Source organism: Nelumbo nucifera, chromosome 4, assembly GCF_055504915.1.
Source record: "Nelumbo nucifera cultivar China Antique chromosome 4, China Antique-T2T, whole genome shotgun sequence".
Lineage (NCBI taxonomy): Eukaryota > Viridiplantae > Streptophyta > Magnoliopsida > Proteales > Nelumbonaceae > Nelumbo > Nelumbo nucifera.
In genome coordinates, this window is record NC_142652.1 from 41626088 (window position 1) to 41645000 (window position 18913).

Consider the following 18913-nt stretch of genomic DNA (forward strand, 5'->3'; position numbering starts at 1 on the left):
ATTCAGGTGGGAAAAGAATCCTTCCGGGCAGATTTATTTGTACTGTCCTTGGACGAATTTGACATCGTCCTAGGCGTCAAATGGCTGATCACCTTAGGCCCAATTCTGTGGGACTTCGCTGCCCTGACTATGACTTTCCACTTGGATGGCAAACCAGTTACCTGGTAGGGAACCAGGACAAGGACCAAGACACAATTGCATGCACTCCAGGGGGAGAATTCGCACGCCACGGATGTGGAGAGACTTCTCACCGATTACTCGGTTGTTTTCCAAGAACCCAAGGGCCTCCCCCCTCCTAGAGCCTGCGACCACCGGATCCCTCTAATTGTAGGGTCAGACCCGGTCGTGGTGCGACCCTATCGCTACCCCCACCGGCAGAAAGATGAGCTAGAGAAGCAATGTGCAGACATGCTATAGCAGGGGATCATTCGGCCCAGCCACTCCCCTTTTTCCTCCCCAGTTCTGTTGGTACCCAAAAAGGAGGGAACTTGGAGATTTTGTGTAGACTATAGGGAACTCAACAGCCGAACCATCAAGGATAAGTTCCCGATCCCCATCGCAGATGAATTATTGGACGAACTCCACGGCGCACAGTTCTTCTCAAAGTTAGACCTCAGATCGGGCTATTTCCAGGTCAGGATGTCTTCTGCGGATGTAGAGAAGACAGCCTTTAGGACGCATCATGGCCACTTCGAGTTCCTAGTTATGCCATTCGGCCTCTGCAACGCCCCTTCCACATTCCAGGCTCTGATGAATGAAGTCTTCCACTCTCAACTCCGAAAGTATGTACTAGTCTTCTTTGACGACATCTTGGTCTATAGCAAGTCGTGGGTGGAACATATACAACACCTAAGGATCGTGCTCGAGCTCCTTAAGCAACACCGACTCTTCCTTAAAAGATCCAAGTGCTCCTTTGGGGAACACCAAGTCCTTTACCTTGGACATGTAATCAGTGGACAAGGTGTATCGGTAGACATCTCCAAGGTGCAGGCCATTAAGGACTGGCCCCGGCCACAGTCCGCCAAGGCCCTCCGCAGGTTCCTAGGGCTAACAGGGTATTACCGAAAGTTCATCCAGAAGTACGGCCTGCTAGCAGCCCCGCTTACCAACCTGCTCAGGAAAAACACATTCCACTGGGATAGCACAGCCGAGGCAGCCTTCGTAGGCCTAAGGGAAGCCCTCTCCTCCACACCAGTCCTCCAGCTACCGAACTTCGACCTTGAGTTCACAGTCGAGTGTGACGCTTCTGGCACGGGCATAGGAGCCATCCTTCAACAGCAAGGGCACCCGATAGCCTTTTTCAGTCGCAAGCTAGCTGACCGCCATCTCAAACTACCCGCCTATGAACGCGAGCTCATTGGCCTGGCCAAGGCAGTACTACACTGGAGGCCGTACTTGTGGGGCAGACCCTTCGTCGTCAAGACAGACCACTATAGCCTCAAGTACTTGCTGGAACAACGACTGACCACCTCTCCACAGCAACATTGGGTCAGCAAACTTTTGGGGTTTGACTTCCGAGTGGACTACAAGGCAGGATCCCTGAACGGCGCAGCAGATGCCTTATCCCGACGAGAGGAAGACAGTATGGTCCTCCATGCAATCTCCCAACCAAGAGCCACCCTGCTAGAAGACATCCGGAACGCACTGCCGCAGTCTTCCGAATGGAACGACCTAGTCCAACAAATACAGTCAGGGTCTGCTAACCCAAACTGGGCCTTCCACGATGGGCTGATATTTTACAAAAAGAGGATATACCTACCAGCCGATTGCCCCCTCATCCCCTCCATCATCGCCAGCATACACCAATCGACTCACGAGGGCATTCAGAAAACGTTGCATCGCATTCACACTGACTTCCACTGGCAAGCCATGAGGGCCTCGGTACGGGACTTTATCCAGAACTGTGCGGTGTGCCAACAACAAAAATGGGAGAATCTGCACCCCGCAGGCCTGCTCCAACCCCTCTCCCTCCCAACACAGATATGGGCCGATATTGCCATGGATTTCATCGAAGGGCTGCCCAAGGTCGGAGGGAAGTCAGTACTGTTCGTGGTAGTAGACCGGTTCTCCAAATATGCTCACTTCCTCCCGTTATCCCATCCCTATACCGCAGTCTCGGTCGCCCATACGTTCTTCACCCACATTTTCCGCTTACATGGACTCCCCGAGTCCATCGTCAGTGACCGGGACCCAATCTTCACAAGCACATTCTGGAAGGAGCTCTTTAGAATACAAGGCACGGCCCTCTCCTTCTCCTCAGCCTACCATCCACAGTCAGACGGCCAAACAGAGGTGGTGAACCGGACAATTGAGATGTACCTACGCTGCTTTGTGGGAGACCAGCCGCGGCGCTGGGTGGAGTACCTCCCATGGGCTGAATACTGCTACAATACATCTTATCACTCCTCCCTTGGAATGACCCCCTTCAGAGTGGTGTATGGTCGAGACCCTCCGCGCCTTCTGTCCTACGAACCGGGCTCAACACGGCTGGAAGAAGTGGACCGCAGCCTGCAAGCTCGCGACGCACTCCTGGCCGAGGTCTCCTTGCGCTTACAGCAAGCACAAACGCGTATGAAAAATGCCTATGATCAGCAACACCGCGAAGTCACCTTCGAACCAGGGCAGTACGTTTGGCTGAAACTCCGACCATACAGGCAGCTGTCCCTCAGGCGCCGGGGGCCCCTTAAGCTGGCCCCCAAATTCTACGGGCCTTTCAAGGTTTTAAGGAAGATAGGAAAGGTAGCTTATCAACTCGAGCTTCCGGAGCACAGCAGGATCCACGACGTCTTCCATGTATCCCTCTTAAAGCTTTACGTGGGCACTCCGCCCGACCATGTACCTCCCCTACCCCCTTTGCAGGACGGCAGACCTATTCTCCAGCCCCGCGCCCTCGTCGGGTCCCGTGTCCAGCAAGGCACCCTCGAGGTTTTGGTCGAATGGGAGGACCTTCCCCCAGCAGAGGCAACTTGGATCCCCTGGACCGACCTCCACAACGCTTATCCAAACCTCGAGCTTGAGGACAAGCTCGTAGTCCAGGAGGGGAGTGATGTTATGAGCACCCACACCACGCGGCAGCAGTTGAGGCAGCAACACGCGCACGGTAGGCACCGTGCAGCGGCGGCACCATGAGCCACGCACGGCACCGCGCGCGCGCACCGCATAGCAGCAGCACCGCACGCACACGCCGCGCACGGCACCGCGCGCACGCACCGCGCAGCAGCGGCACCATGCACAACACCGCGCGCACCACGCGGCGGCAGCACCACGAGCGCGCGCACGCAGCAGCAGCAGAGCGGGGCCCACACGACAGCTCATAGGGTGGGCCCACCCTTATCCAAAAACGTCAAGAGAACGCATGTTTCCCTCATCCCTTATCCCATTCGTCCTTATCTTATCCCCTTTTCTTAGAAGGATTTTTAGTACCATTAAAAGCAAGTAGTTTAATTAGGAGTAGGAGTTTGAGTCCGTTAGGACTAGTCTAGCCGAATCCAACAAGGAAACCTCCTCTTGTAATCTCCTATTTAAGGAGACGCTATTACTGAATGAAGTATCGAATTTTGCAGTCAAGAAAGGAAGTAAGGAGAGTTCGGTGATCTCTTGGACAAATCACCCCCCACGACAGTCAAAATAGGGCCTGTACGCAAGGCCAAGGGCAAGGAAAGGTCCGAGGCTCTGACGGCGGAATGACCCGTGACACGATCCTACGCTCGGGCCCATAACAAATAGGTGGGCTGCTGCATTACTAGACCTGGGCACAAAAGAAAAAGAAAACATCAACTCCTCGACAAGGGTGGTGTTCAGTTTCATGGAACAGCCACAAAATATTGCATTTTGGGTTTAGGACATTCGGCTAGTTCATGGTGTGGATCACACCACGAGCCAATTTCTTGTCCACGGGTTTATCTTGTGCATTAGACCACACTACCTTGTTGTATGGGATGAAGAGTTATCCCATGCTTTGCATCTCATATTTACCCTATGTAAGTATGTAGAGTTCACCCAAACCTTCAAAGAACACTCAGACACCAAGAGTAGCACCACAGAAGCCTTCACGCTGCGATAAATTTGCGGCACATCGCTACCTTTGTGATGAACCTACAACGCATTAAGCAAAACCACGATAAACCCGCGGTCCACCAAGTCCAGTCAATGCTCGAACCTAAATAAACCTTAGAAAGACCCTTCCATGAGACCCAAGCACACCTAAGCGTGCGATGTTGCCACACCTGCTACGACGTGCGATGAACTCACAACCTGCGAGCCCGCTCTTGATGATGGGTTGGCGAGGCCCATGTTTGCTCGGACACATGCGAACCCACTGACAACAACGGACTTTGCGAGCCACCACGTGGAATTGACGAAGTTCCGACTGTCGAACGGTGACGTCACTGTTGCCACATAGGACTAGTTATGACGTGCAAAAAGGTAGTAGCACACGTGAGTAATGAGGGATTTCAAGGATAAGGAAAGCCAATCCTTGAGAAGATCCTCATGAGACACATGGTGATACCCTAGTAGCGCATCCAATAATTGACAGCGAATCAAATATTCCCTTCCTTGATATGGAGCGAATATCCTCATCTCCTACCTTTTTTAGGATCTCGGGACCTCCTCCATAAATAGAGATCCTCCTCACATTAGAACTCATCCGATCCCAAGCCATCTGTCACCTAGCATTCCCAGAGTACACCCCAAGTTTTCCCCTATCTTTCCCGCATCCTCGACCTAAGAAGATCCTCCCTTCCCTGTTCGCGAGACCCTTCTCTGTCTTTCAAAGAGACCACTTTCTACCCCAACCTTCCGCCGCCTACAGTAGAATCTCTGGTTCATCTTTGATCACAGAGAATGGCCTCAAGAAGAATCAACGTCACCACCATCCTAGAGGAGCAGAGCAACACTCAAGAAAATGCTAACCTTGGAGCTGAAAACTAGCCCAAAATGCAAACGCCTATCTAAGCTGATATTGAGATCTTGTCGAACAAGGTCTATTGGTTTGAGGTGCTCTTCGAAGAACGGTTCAGAAAACTCGAAGAGAGCCAAGAGGAGACAAGGAGCACTCTCCAGATCCTGCTCAACCCTTCAGCTCAAGCCGAACAGACCCCTGGTTGCTACTATCCCTGGCGTCCCAAATTCTAACCCCAACCCCAGTCGCCACGCCTCTAACCCTACACCCACTGTCCTAGAACAGCCCAACAGGGCCAACCCGACCCCAACTCAAGCGGGTTACCACACCACCCACCAATTTCACACCTTCCCCCACATCGACTCGATAACGAAGACCCCTTTTAGCCGGGGCGAGCTGAGGGAATACGTCTAGGGGCTGGTAGTCGAAAGCTGTAACTGGGTCCAGGATTCGGCCGTCTTGCAAAAGCCCTACTCCGATCGCATCCTATACAAGCCCTACCCTATCGGGTACACCCCTCCCCAACAATGGCCTCAATACAACGGACAGAGAGGTAGCCTGCAGGAGCACATCAGCAAGTTCGAGGACATCCTTGGCTCCTTCCCTCTCGATGGAGACCTCAAAGTGCGAGAGCTTTCGAAGTCGCTGACCAGCCCAGCGTACACATGGTTCGTAAGTCTCACCCCTGGGAGCATCGATTCATGGGGCAAATTAGCCAAGAAGTTCTTGTCAAAATGGTTCATCTTAGAAAGGAAATTGACAATGGACGATCTACGAAACGTAGAGCAAGGACCAGGAGAAGATCTCCTGGCCTGCGTCATGAGATTCCGGAAACTTAATCACTCTGTCTTCGATGAGCACACCATTGAAAGAAGTTTTGTTGAGTAGTGTGTTCAGGGTATGCGCCCTACCCATAGAATCGGCATCGAAAACATTGAAGTCGAAACCTTCAGCCAACTCTGGAGGTGCACGGAGAGAATAGCGCGAACTGTCAAAGACACCTCCCCATATAACAGAAATGAGGCATACATAGTTGACAAGAGACCCAGGAACAATGAAGGAGCCAAACAAGGGCCGTATTAGCAAGACAGTGCCCAAGGGAAGAGAAACCCACTGCCACCCCCTCCCTTCTCCTGCACAAGGGAGGAGGTGGTCTTGAACATGAACAACCTAGTGGAAGACAGGGTCATTAGCCTATTGCCGCCACCGCCAGGAGTAGACCTAGAGAAAGACAAGCGTAGAGGAAGGTGGTATAACTACCATCAGACACCACACTACGACTTAATGGATTGCTTCACACTGAGGAGGATGTTCGTGCAGAAGGTAAAGTTAGACCGGTTCGTAAAGAAGGACCCAACCCGCGTGGAAATTGATCTCCTCCTAGCCCATACCCAGGGAGGCAGCATCAACATAGTTGGGGCGTCCAAACAGTACCAGGCTGACGCTCTGATAGAGAAACTAGAACAAAGTGAAGAACTACGACAGTTCTTCACCAAACAGGGGGCCAACACAACAACACAGAAGTTGGCCATTAGAGCATTAGCAGAGATATTCCAACACCCTCTACAACCCTATAGTCGCGACCGCAATAGTGTAGAGTTCATAGCAGATGACATGTTGGTTGCTGACCCCCATCACAATACATCATGGCAAAGATAGGGGGTTTCAACATGAAAAGGTTGATGGTCGACCTGGGAAGTTCTATTAACCTCATTTCCATCCATACACTAGAGTTAATGAATGTTCGAAAGGAGGACATCAAGGGATTGCCTTTAGAGGTAACAGACTTCAACGGGAACCCGTCTATCACCGAAGGGTCCATCGAACTACAGGTTACGATCAGGCCATTCACCATAGTACAAGAGTTCTAGGTAATCTCGGGAAGGACCTGCTATTACGCTCTCTTGGGGCACCCACTGATCCATGACCTCACCCTCGTCCCCTTGACGTACCACCAATGCATCAAAGCCAGATACCGAGGAAGATCGATAAGGATCCCAACCACCAGGGCCCCGTTTGACAAGTCTAAAACGCACCTCCAAGACGCCATCTACTTCACGATGTTAGCAGAAGATGGCGAAACAAGGATAGCCAAGGTTGAGGAAACGAAGCTGCCGCACCCACCTGAGGGCGAATCTACAGGAACATCGGAACATCGGAAGAGAAGTAGATGCGTCCGAATGATAGGGGATGACGGGAAGGAGTACTACACCATTGTTGAGGACCATGAGGACGACAAGCCACCTGCAGCTAAGAAGATCATTTCTGAGGTATGATTCTATAATTTGTTTAGCGTAGCCTTATCGCAGCATGTACCAAAAGCAATGTATATTTTCCAAAAAAGGGGATTCAACCTTGATCTATTATTTGCTACAAAGTCACTGCATTTCTTTAACGGAAAACTCTAAGTAATGTCTCAACTAGTACCATTTCACCACATTGCAAATCGATGTCGGTACAGTCACACCATCAAGCAATAATCCAACCATTGGACATGACACAAAGGTACAACATTTAAAACACAGACCCATATAGACATGAAACTCCCAGAATTTGAGACAAATAATAACTTGAACAACCTCAGGAGTCGAAAGAAGATACATTGGAATACTACGATGAGGTCAGAGTACCTTCGAGGTGCATGACGGATTCCATCGATATGGTCGAGGAACCATTGGAGGAGATCAACCTAGCAACTGATGGAACAGACAAAAGACCTTTATATATATCCGCTAAGCTAGCAGCCGAGGACAAAGGAAAACTCATCGCACTTTTAAAAGAATTTTAGGATGTATTTGCCTAGTCATACGACCAGATGTCGGGACTAGATTTAGAACTTGTCTGCCATTCCTTATGCATAGATCCCAAGTTCCGACCAGTGAAGCAGCCACAAAGGATCTTTGAGCCAGAAATAACTCTAAAGATCAAGGAGGAAGTAGAGCGACTTTTGAAAGTAGGCTTCATTAAACCTATAGCGCATCCTCAGGGGCTTGCCGATGTGGTCCTTGTAAAGAAGAAGAACGTACAATTGAGGTGTTGTATCGATTTTAGGGACCTAAACAAAGCCTGCCCAAAAGATGGGTTCCCTCTTCCCAACGTATTGATAGACTCAACCACGGGACATGAGCTCTTCTCCTTCCTAGATGCCTATAGTGGATACAACCAAATCTTCATGGATCCTGCAGACGCACCCCACACGGCCTTCAAGACACCCATAGGGAACTTCTATTACAAGATGATGCCCTTTGGCTTGAAGAATGTCAGGGTCACATACCAGAGGGCAATGACTAGCGTCTTCAACGACATGATCCATAAGGAAATTGAGTTTTACGTAGATGACGGTTGTCAAAGCAAGGAAAAGAGAAGAGCACTCAGAGGTTTTGAGAAAGGTGTACAAGGTGCAGAGAATTCAAGTTGAGATTGAATCCACTAAAGTGCGCATTTGGGGTACAGTCCGGGAAGTTCTTAGGCTACTGGTTAGATCAGACCGGGATACACCCAGACAAAAACAAGGTTAAAGCCATCATAGACCTCTAGCCTTCGGCAAACGAATCCCAATTAAAAACCTTCCTAGGAAAAGTTTCATATTTAAGAAGGTTCATCCCCGGCCTCGCGCACGCAGCCCTGTCGTTGATGAAGTTAGTCAAGAAATCTATCGAATTCAGATGGACTCAAGAGCATCAAGACTTTTGAGCAATTAAAGACAACACTGGCTAGGGCACCGACGATGTCACCACCCAAGGACGGGTGAGAATTCAGAATATACATTGCAATAGGGATTGAGGCCATAGGATGCCTATTAGCATAGGAGGATGAGAGCAAAGTGGAGCTCCCCATCTATTACGCTAGTAGGACCCTCAAACCGGCGGAGAAGAACTATTCCCACATGGAGCAACAATGCCTGGCCCTGTTTTTTTATACACGAAAATTCATGCACTGCATACTAGGGCAAAAGGTGAGACTCATCGCACAAAGCGACCCAATTAAGTTCTTCATGGACAGACCCCCTCTTTCTGGCAGACCCATCAAATGGATGATGCAGCTCAATGAGTATGCGATAGAGTACACACAGTCTAGAGCTATTAAGTGTCAAGCTGTAGCAGATCTATTGGCCACTTTCCCATTGAGCATAGACTTTCCTATATCAGATAAGGTTCTTGGAGAAACACCCATGATTGCCCTAGCCAAAAGAAGAGAATGGGTCCTAACCTTCGACGGGAGTAGCACGAGTACATCGGTCGGTGCTGGAGTAACCCTAACCTCGCCTGATGGACATACCTCCTTTAAACTTCAATTCCCCTGTTCCCACAATATAGAAGAATACGAAGCACTGGTCCTTGGCCTGATCAAAGCAATAGAAGCTGGCGCGAAGAAAATAAAAGTAAATGGTGATGCCAAACTGGTGATCAGAGAGCTCGATGGAAGCACGACGGTGAAAGAGCTAACCATCCTACCATATAGGACCCTGATCCAGAAGCTAATCTGCAACATGGACGTAGACTTCAAACACTAGAGTAGAGCCAAAACACAGGTTTGCTGACGCATTAGCCACCTTAGGGTCCAAAGTGCAAGCCAACCCAGAGCCAATAGAGATTACCATCCAATCGGTTGACAAACAATCGACTTTTACCTTGAGGGACCAAGTGTAAGAAGAGCGTAAAATAGCAATAGATGATTGGTGATATGAAGTAATACAGAAGCTAAAAAGTTAGGCCATAGGGACACAAGACATCGGGCTAATCACAAAGTTCCAACTAGTGAATGGGGTGTTGTACTACAAAGAATTAGATGGTGTAAGGACAAGGTTTCTAGGCAAGTCAAAGGTGGAATCGCTGCTGAATGAAGTTCACAAGGCCATTTGCGGGGATGTCACAAGTACGCTATTCCATAAACTGCAGAGGTTAGGGTATTACTGGTCTACGATGAAGCGGGACTCTACTAAGGTGCAAAGAGAATGTGACAAATGCATCCCATAGACAAATTACAGAGAATGTCTAGCAATCTATGAAGAGGATTAGAGACAGATGTATATAGAATACCTACAGGAACACACACTGCCTATCGACATTACATTGAGGAGGAAGCTACTATCTAAGGTTAAGAGGCTCTACCTCCAAGATGGAATGTTGTACATGAAATCAAACACAGGAAAGCCTCTACGATGCTTAGCCTGTGAAGAGATTGACGATGTCCTAGAGGTAGCCCACAGTTCTGAACTTGTAGCCCACCAAGGCCAGCTCGCCCTACATAACCATACCCTACACCTAGGCTTCTACTGGCCAACTATGATGGAGGACACATAGCGACATGTGCTCCGATGCTACAAGTGCCAAATCCATGGTGAAAGGATCGATAAGCCTGCCAACAGCCTTCACCCGATCATTACACCCTGGCCATTCCACACTTTGGGGGGTAGACCTAATAGGCAAAATACACCCACCCTCTAGAGGATACTGTTTCATCATCGTAGCCACAGACTACTTCACCAAGTGGGCAGCGGCCATCACCCTGTGACGAATCTATGTAGCTAACATAGCAAATTTTCTAAGACAACATAATCCACACATTCGGAGTACTAATGCGGATATTGACCGACAACAACCTACCTATCAAAAAGTCCATGACCTCCTAGGGCAATATGGGGCAAGATTAGGAACGTTTACAACATATTACCCCCAACAAAACAGTCAGGCAGAGGCCACAAACAATACATTATTAAGAATGTTGAGCAAAACAGTGGATGATAATCAAAAGGATTGGGTAGACAAGCTATCGAAAACACTTTGGGCTTATCGTACATCTATCAGAAAAAGTACACAGGCGACACCCTACTCCTTAGTCTACGATCAAGAGGTAGTACTCCCAACAGAGATAAAAGTCGTGTCCTCCAGGGTAGCTTTCACGATGGGTAAGAAGATCAAGCCAGAAAACTTAGATGCACTACTTGCAGACAGACTCGAGGTAGTGGATGAAATTAGAGGCACAGCCTCTCAGAAGCAAAGCAAGTACAAACAGGCCCTAGCCAACAATTTCAATAGACACCTAAGGCCTAGAAGTTTCAAAGAGGGGGACGAAGTACTGAAGACGGCTCTCAACGTTCGGTAAGGCAAGTCTGCGGGAAAGTTCGCACCAATGTGGGAAGGGCCGTACTTAATAAAGAAAGCCCATAGTTCGGGCTACAATGTATTAAAAACCATAGACATGAATGAGGATGATGAAACCATAAACGGTTACTGGTTGAAACCTTACTTTGATTAGCCATATGCTTTTGTAATCACATAAACAAATGTACATGTTTTACATTCATGATGTTTTATATGACATTTTTTTTTCTTCAATCACTCTTTGACCTGCGATGAAGTCTAGCATTCTAATTGCGATAAAGTTGTTCTACCCTTCAATTAAGAATACATATATCTGTAAATGATATACTACTATTTGTTTTTTTTTTACACTTGCTTACATACACATCTTGCTTATTGTTACACAATCTGTTTTGTTATACTCACAAAGCCCTGACAACCCCAAGCACTCTCATTCTATGGCCAGTTCAATGATGCTGCATGCTCCATGTAAAAGCGCTAGACACCCCGGTCACACCACTAAGTCCTGGAACCGCAAGCACATATACAAAGCCCCAGAACCCCAGACACACATACAAAGCCCCGGATACCCCAGGCACTCTACTAAGCCCTGGCACCCTGGGCACACACAAAAAGCCCCGGACACCCCAAGCACTCTACTAAACCCTGGCACCCCGAGCACACATACAAAGCACTAGACACCCTAGGCACTCTACTAAGCCCTGGCACCCCGAGCACACATACAAAGCCCCAAACACCCTAGGCACTCTACTAAGCCCTGGCATCCCGGGTACACACACAAAGCCTCGAACACCCCAGGCATTCTACTAAGCCCTAGCACCCTGGGCACACATACAAAGCCCTGAACACCCCAAACACTCTACTAAGCCTTGGCACCTTAGGCACACATACAAAGCCCAGGACACTCTAGTTACTCTACTAAGCCCTGGCACCCCAAGCACACAAACAAAGCCCCGGACACCCTAGGCACACCACTAAGCCTTGGCACCTCGGGCACACAAACAAAGCCCCGGACACCCCAAACACACCACTAAGACCTGGCACCCCAGGCACGCAAACAAAGCCCTGGACACCTTGAGTAGACCACTAAGCCCCGGAACCCCAGGCACAGACAAGCCTGGCAACCCTAGGCACAAAAAAGCCCTGGTAACCCAAGGCACAAATAAAGCCCTGGAAACCCCAGGCACAGACAAGCCCTAGCAACCCTATGCATAGATAAAAGCCCTGGCAACCCTAGGCACAAACAAGCCCTGGCAACCCCTAGGCACAGATAAAGCCTTGGCAATCCCAGGCACTACCAAAACCCTGGCAATCCTGGGCACAGCCACACCCCCCCCATGTTACCGTTGGAGGGCTTCATCGATGATAGATGCGATTCTTATCCAATTTATAACTACAGACACTTTGTCAAATTCTAATAAACTAACGACAGACAAACTTCATCTGTCTCTACATTGGCAATAAACTTCGCCAAAGAACAACACTTCGCTTCCCCAAACATGGTTGCGATGAAATTCTAACCTATGCTACCTACTTATAGCATGATTGAGGCCCAACTGTATCACCCATGAAGAGTCTTGCCTTCTTAAGGCACAACAGCCAACGATAAAAAATGGAGCAATACAGAGAAGATTAGCATGACCCTTGTGCAAGGATTACAGACATCCACAAAATCATTGGGGGGGGGGGGGTTCCGCCATCAGGACGCATGACCCCCCACCAAAATTCACAAACATAAATACCCATTCCCATAGAAAAATCTGGAAGGACAAATCTCACCCATGCAGCATTAGCGATAACACGTCACTTGTACTATCAGTCGTGATAGACCCAACAGTCATTGCACAACTCATGAACAATTTACGATAAAATGACATTCCACATCACTCAGCTTCTCCACATCTAGGAATCACATTCCCTATTTTAGAAAACTGCAATTTCAAGGATCAATCTTGAACCAAATTGGACCAGATCTGAAACCAAAAGGGAGGAGAGGGATATACTAGATACGAAGTAGTAGTAGCTCCCAATGAAGGTGTTCACGCCCAAATTTCAAGGTGTTCACGCTCCCAATTTCAAGGATCAATCCATTGAAGATGACACGGTGTGAGGTGAAACAGGATCAGTTTGACAACTCTTCAGCAAGAACCAAACTCTTCAGCAAGAATGGAGTAGAGGGCTAGTGAGCACGACTTCAGATTGCTTCTTCTACCAAGAAGCAATATCAAGAACAATTCTTGATCACTCCCACAAGTGGAGATCGAACTAGGTAGGGGCGGCAATAACAGGGAAGAACTCTGCAGATTGCTGTGTTGTGTATAACTGAGGAATTCACCCCCTTTATTTATAGCCTTCTCAGGATCAACTTCCTAATCCAATTAGGAGAGAGTTCGTTAATCCAAATCTGATAGTTGGATTTGGACTCTTGAATGGATAAGACTTATCTTATCTTTCTACTAATCCTAATCAAATTATAAATCCTATCTTGCCCCCTTTTAATTAACTAACTTAAGCGTAGTTCGAATTAGGCTTTAAGCCCATTAAGTTTATGTGCTCACTTAACCTCTTAAACTGTTGCCCAATTGTCTTTCTTTGTATGGTGTGGGACCCGAACATTGATCTACACATCAGTCACATGGGTTCAGCCCAGCCTTTGTTACAAGGCTTGACCGAATTCATTATAGGAGATGATCACCCACTCAGATGAATTCTCGAACTGTCCCAATATACCCAGGTTTTGATCTTCTCTAAGGATCTCATTGATTGGCATATCAAAAATAGCCCGATCCGATACTTAGTGCAGTACTATAATCGAGTTTAGGAGTTAGGTGTAATATTCTAATTTTGTCTATCTTCAAGGTCTAGGGAAATACTGGAATTTTGGTCTGGTTCCAGGTTTCAATAAAATCCACATCAGTGTCAGCCTTGTCAGGATAAATCTCCCCAAATCTATCCAACGAGTATGAAGATTCTAAACTAACACGAGTCTCATAAGTGTTCAATTTAAGGGTATTACATACAAATACACCAAAACACATGAATCAATTATGTAATTTTATTCATTTACAATAAATGTCATCAAGTACATCAATCTGATTGGAGCTAAGGGCATACACTGTCTAATACAAGGATCCGCTCCTGCCACGCACATTCTTCCCTCAAGCCCTCAAACTTCTCCGCAACCCGAGCGACGCTTGCTTTGACTACCTTCTGGCGCCCCCGGACATCCTTCATTGAACGGAACAAGTTGATCTGAGGCATGTCCCGACTAGCCTTCTAGAAGGCGTGTGCCAATACCACAACCTGCTTCTCCATTTGTTCCATGAAGAAACCCATCAATGAGAAAGCCCGACATGCCTCCAGCCAGCCGGAGAATTCAGCCCATGGTAAATCCTCTGACGGGTGGGCCATTACACAATTGGTTAGCGTGGCAATGGTGGATGCAGCCTTCCTTCTGGTAACCACTTTGCACGAATCGTAGTTGACGTGAACTTGGCAACGATGTTGGAAATGCTGTACTGCACACCCTTGCCATAAACCTGTACCGACTCCACCACCGGGAAGTGCAATAACGGGAGATTGTAAACTCGGGTTCCATGTCTTCATTTCCCGAGTGGCGTTCCATGTCACCCGAAGCCTCAGGTGCCACAAAGTCGTTGACCTCACGCTGTGGAGAAGCACCCTCGGAAGCACCGCTCACCGCAACATGGGGGGAGGCTCAACAGATGTCCTCTCCCCTATATCCCCAGAGACATCAGCATGACCAACAGCAAAAGTAGACTCTACATGCCGTGTCACTGCCTCTGAACCCATAGACGGGTGCACTTCCTGGACAATGGAGTCACAGACGTCGTTGCCACCTTCAACATCCTGCGCAACCATGGATTCAACTCTAGGGGGCTGCATTGCCCTAAACTCCTCGGCTAGATGCCTACAGAAGGGCGTGTTTGGCATCCCGAGTAGAAATCTAAAGAAGAAAGCCTGCGATAAAGCCAAGTACAAACAGTCAGTTTAACGATACCGGTCATACGCCAAATATTGAATGAGTAATGAAACACAGTCGTGCCCTACCTCTTGATCCGCTTCATTAATGCCCAAAACATCCTCACTGGGTTGAGTTTCATCGTGGTTAACCGACTTCAAAACAAAGGATTGTTTTACGATTAGTCCTCGCAACATATACTAACAATCACACATTCAAATTTAACACATAGGCTTAAGTACTCACCAAACCTGCTCCGACAAAGGAGGTGACCGGGGCCTCTATCGTCTAATCTGGAGGCACCACCCGAACCTCCGTGTCCACATGAGTACCTTCACACTCCGCAGATTGCAAAAATGAAAGGGCAAGCAACATTAATGCAACTCTTTGTTCAACCAAGCATAAAAATGTAAGGTAGAGTGCAAAGTAAGATAAGCTTACTGAATCATCACCCCCGATACCTCGCTTCGGGTGAGGGGGAGCTTTCCTCTTCATTTGCCCGCTCGAGAATCGGACGATAGCACCCCCCGGAGAGGATACAGTAACTAACAGCTCCACCGACTTCATGATCGGAGCAGCCCCCCCCAACGGGAGCCGTTGTCGAAGCCCCCTGATCACTTGCAAGCTCATGCTATGAAGACACAACCGGAGGCTCCGGTACCACACCAAACCACGGAGGATAGGGCACCCTCACAGACCATACCCTCTTCACAACTGGAGGATAACTGCTCTCACCCTCCTCCAAGACCAGGGGTCCCTTCTTGCGTTTAGCTCCAACCATCTCTGATGGTCGCGACGCAGTAGGGGGTGGGACGATACCCCGGTTGGTGGTATGACCCTCGTAGGAGCCAAAGAGTGACAAAGTGGAGAGGTTCTCCTGACTACCTCTTGAAAGCCCACAACATCGCACAAAGATAGGACAACTATAGAGCCCTACATCTCTACACCCTGAACAAGCCAGCAACTGGTAGACGCGAGCACTCTAGAAAAGCACAGTTGTGCCGCCGAGTCCAGAAGACATTATCTCCCGAACACTACAAAATTGGCCACCCAGATCATCATATCCAAACTGGCGCATCACTCGGTCCGGACGATAAGCAACCTGTTGCGCCTCTCCAATGTGATCAAGATAGGCCACAACCCTGGGTCACATGACCAAATGGACTATGCCTGCAATAGGACACGGACATCCATTGCACACTGTTGATCGGTGTCATTAGGAACAGGGGCACCAACATAAAATGGGATTGCGTTGCGCACTGGGTGAGCGTACAACCTCCATTCAAACCCGTCCAACAAAGCCAACAACACGCCGATTTCAGCCATCTTGAACCTCTTATGGCGAGTAGGTTGCAACCACCATTTCCCCTAGAAACATCGAAAACCTTCTCCTCAAACTTCTCCCCCTGCAGAGTAGCAACAAAGACCTGGAAACACGTGAGGGGATGCGGAGTGATAGCAAGATCAAACCTTTCGCATAGAAACATCCAAAGAAAGGGCACACAAACATGGTTGACACGCCTCTTACAGCTCGGATCCACTAACTGCTGAACAGTGTTGTCCAGCATACCCCCACGTACATAGAAGCCAGAGGAAGTTGATGACCGGATGTGGCAAGAATAGCAAGCAACACCAAAGAGGTACGCAGACTATAATTAGGAGGACAGGGGAAAAGGAAATGAGATACAACATACAGAATGAAGGCCGCAAGATGGCACTGACTATCCGTGCTTCTCACTATTACATCTGCTAGAACAGAAACTGAACTAAAGAAGACAACCGGAGACGAAAACAAAAATTGAATGCGATAGGAGGTCACCTAGTTTCCCTTTCGCTAGTTTTATAGAGACTTTCCGATACTCGCACACGTAGCAGACCAAACGACACTAGCAAAGACGAAAGGACACTTGTGCAATGCTCGAAATAATGCTTAGCAGAAAAGCAATCGAAACAATTACATTAATTTAAATGAAGCGACACGTCAGTAACCGCCACTGGACAATATCAGATATTGAATTCGCCCTGCATGTGCAACTGATTCGCAATGATTTTGAAGCAAAAATCGAATGGCCACTACTAACGAATGCTACATGGCCGTCCCCGACAGACCCCTCTGTCGCTATCAATCACAGAACACCGATAGGAAACTAAATCGCATGTTCTTGACAAGAGATGGACACAAAACCGATTCAAATGTCACATGGAGAAGGTTCTCACCCACACCAAGCCATTCCTCCTTTGTAGGGATTATAGTCCGAGAAGGATTGACGACATAATCGCTATACCGAAATCAGCCAGAGAAGCCAAAGCACACAGAAAAAATAGGGCAGCAACAGTACCTCGGCTAACCATCCCTGCACCCATATCCAAGGGAAGGGCCACAACATAGCTAAACCGGAAAACTGCAAGGAACGTTGCTCAATCTACGAAACATGCCACCACACCATTGGTGTCACTCGGCCATGACCAATCAAAGCAGAACCAAGCTACCCGCAACCAATTCTCAAGAATATAGGACAACGTAAAGGGCAGTAAATTAAGTACACTAAAAAGCAGTAACACTAAGTGAATTCATTTAGAATTAATTAAAAATGATTACAATCATAATATACAAATTTCATAAAGCGGCCCACTCATCCCCCATCGCCTCTATACTCTCAAGTAGAGGCCTCCGAGCTTCAAACGCCGTTAGTTCGCGCATCTCTGCTTTGCACTCCACCACCACCTAAAGGTCCGCTAACCTCTGGGCAATCTTAGAAAGCTTTGCCTCAGCCGCTTCAATACGACGACGCACGTCCCTCAGAAACTGTCCATAGACCAATGACGACTCTCCAAGACCGGCTTTCTAGAATATGTGCACCACTAGAATGACGCGCACTTTTAGGTGTTTAACGCCACCAGTAGAATGGCAGCAAAAATCCCACAAGTCCTCAACTACTAAGCGAGTACAGACCAAGACATCTAATCTAAAGGGAGATTCATAATTTCGGACATCACCGTCGCATGGGCGTTTAACGCTAGACCGATGACGACGGAGGGAAGTTCGAAGGGTGGCAATCAAACACCTTGAATGATCGCCTCCACGAATTTCACCACTGCCCCTGTCACCATAAACCTGTCACCCGGACAAATTCCTTGAACAGGAACGCCTTCGACGGCTTTGTACACCAAAGGGGCTATGAAATTCTCCCCATAATGCTGCACAAGTAGCTGACGGACCAAGCAAGCTCTGAATGTCACCTACCCTATTAGGTGCTGACTCCATTGGAGACGACGAATTAGAACCAATAGACTTGCTGATAGCCATCATGCGTGTGGCATCGGGAACCCCAGGACAAGCAAGACAAGAAAGGTGGATCAAACGCAGACGATGACAAGCAATAGGAGACACCGCAACCAGGTCGCGAAAGGCAATATCTAGACGATGACAAACAACTCATAAATCTGCCCCCGAGAAAAATGATGACTACGGCTATAGCTTAGTCATCAATTAGCACCCGACCACAAAAAAACAAGCACCGATTGTCAAAAGGCTGCACTCATAACTATATTTCGCGTTGTCTTTCACTGATTTTCTTCTTATCAACAGTTAGGGGGGATAGAACACACAATTAACCCGCAACACTAACTGCTGCTAGAAAACAAATCACCAAAAGACAGGGGGGATAAGCCTTAAATTATAATAAGCTGCCAAACGCAAACACAAGGTACATGCGATCTACACAAAACTACAAAGCAGGTAGAAACACCAGACCTAACGCACACAGGCGAACCTACCGCAAAACCCGAAGACAAAAAGGCAATATGCTTATCGATAAGCTCCCACTTACTGATAAACAGGGGGCTAATGTAGGTATGTACAACTCACCCAGACCTTCAAAAAACACTTAAACACCAAGAGTAACACCATAGTAGCACTTACGA

The 18913-nt window shown here is 48.1% G+C and overlaps 1 protein-coding gene, 1 long non-coding RNA gene and 1 pseudogene across 4 annotated transcripts; 2 read left to right on the top strand and 1 right to left on the bottom strand.

Annotated features, from left to right (window-relative positions):
- The first annotated feature begins 8897 nt into the window (after positions 1 to 8897).
- LOC148792224 (uncharacterized) lies at positions 8898 to 9416 on the top strand. The gene has a single exon (XM_088903759.1). It carries the CDS (start codon positions 8898 to 8900, stop codon positions 9414 to 9416), a length of 519 nt encoding a protein of 172 aa, XP_088759885.1.
- Positions 9417 to 12596: 3180 nt separating this feature from the next.
- Positions 12597 to 12685, top strand: LOC148792225 (U6 spliceosomal RNA; annotated as a pseudogene).
- Positions 12686 to 14030: 1345 nt separating this feature from the next.
- LOC104611046 (uncharacterized) lies at positions 14031 to 16938 on the bottom strand. Of its 3 annotated transcripts, none has more exons than XR_016085328.1 (4): positions 15431 to 16938; positions 15236 to 15328; positions 15079 to 15144; positions 14031 to 14988 (listed from the first exon to the last, which is right to left on the bottom strand). It is a non-coding gene; the product is annotated as an uncharacterized LOC104611046 (long non-coding RNA). The 3 variants fall into 3 exon arrangements; XR_737553.2 differs by having other exon boundaries at positions 15236 to 15321; positions 15431 to 16925; XR_016085327.1 differs by having other exon boundaries at positions 15236 to 16872.
- Positions 16939 to 18913: the final 1975 nt, after the last annotated feature.

Bases quoted from the DNA above. Each gene is read 5' to 3' on its own strand.
- LOC148792224 (XM_088903759.1), top strand. From the start codon at position 8,898: ATGGACAGACCCCCTCTTTCTGGCAGACCCATCAAATGGATGATGCAG.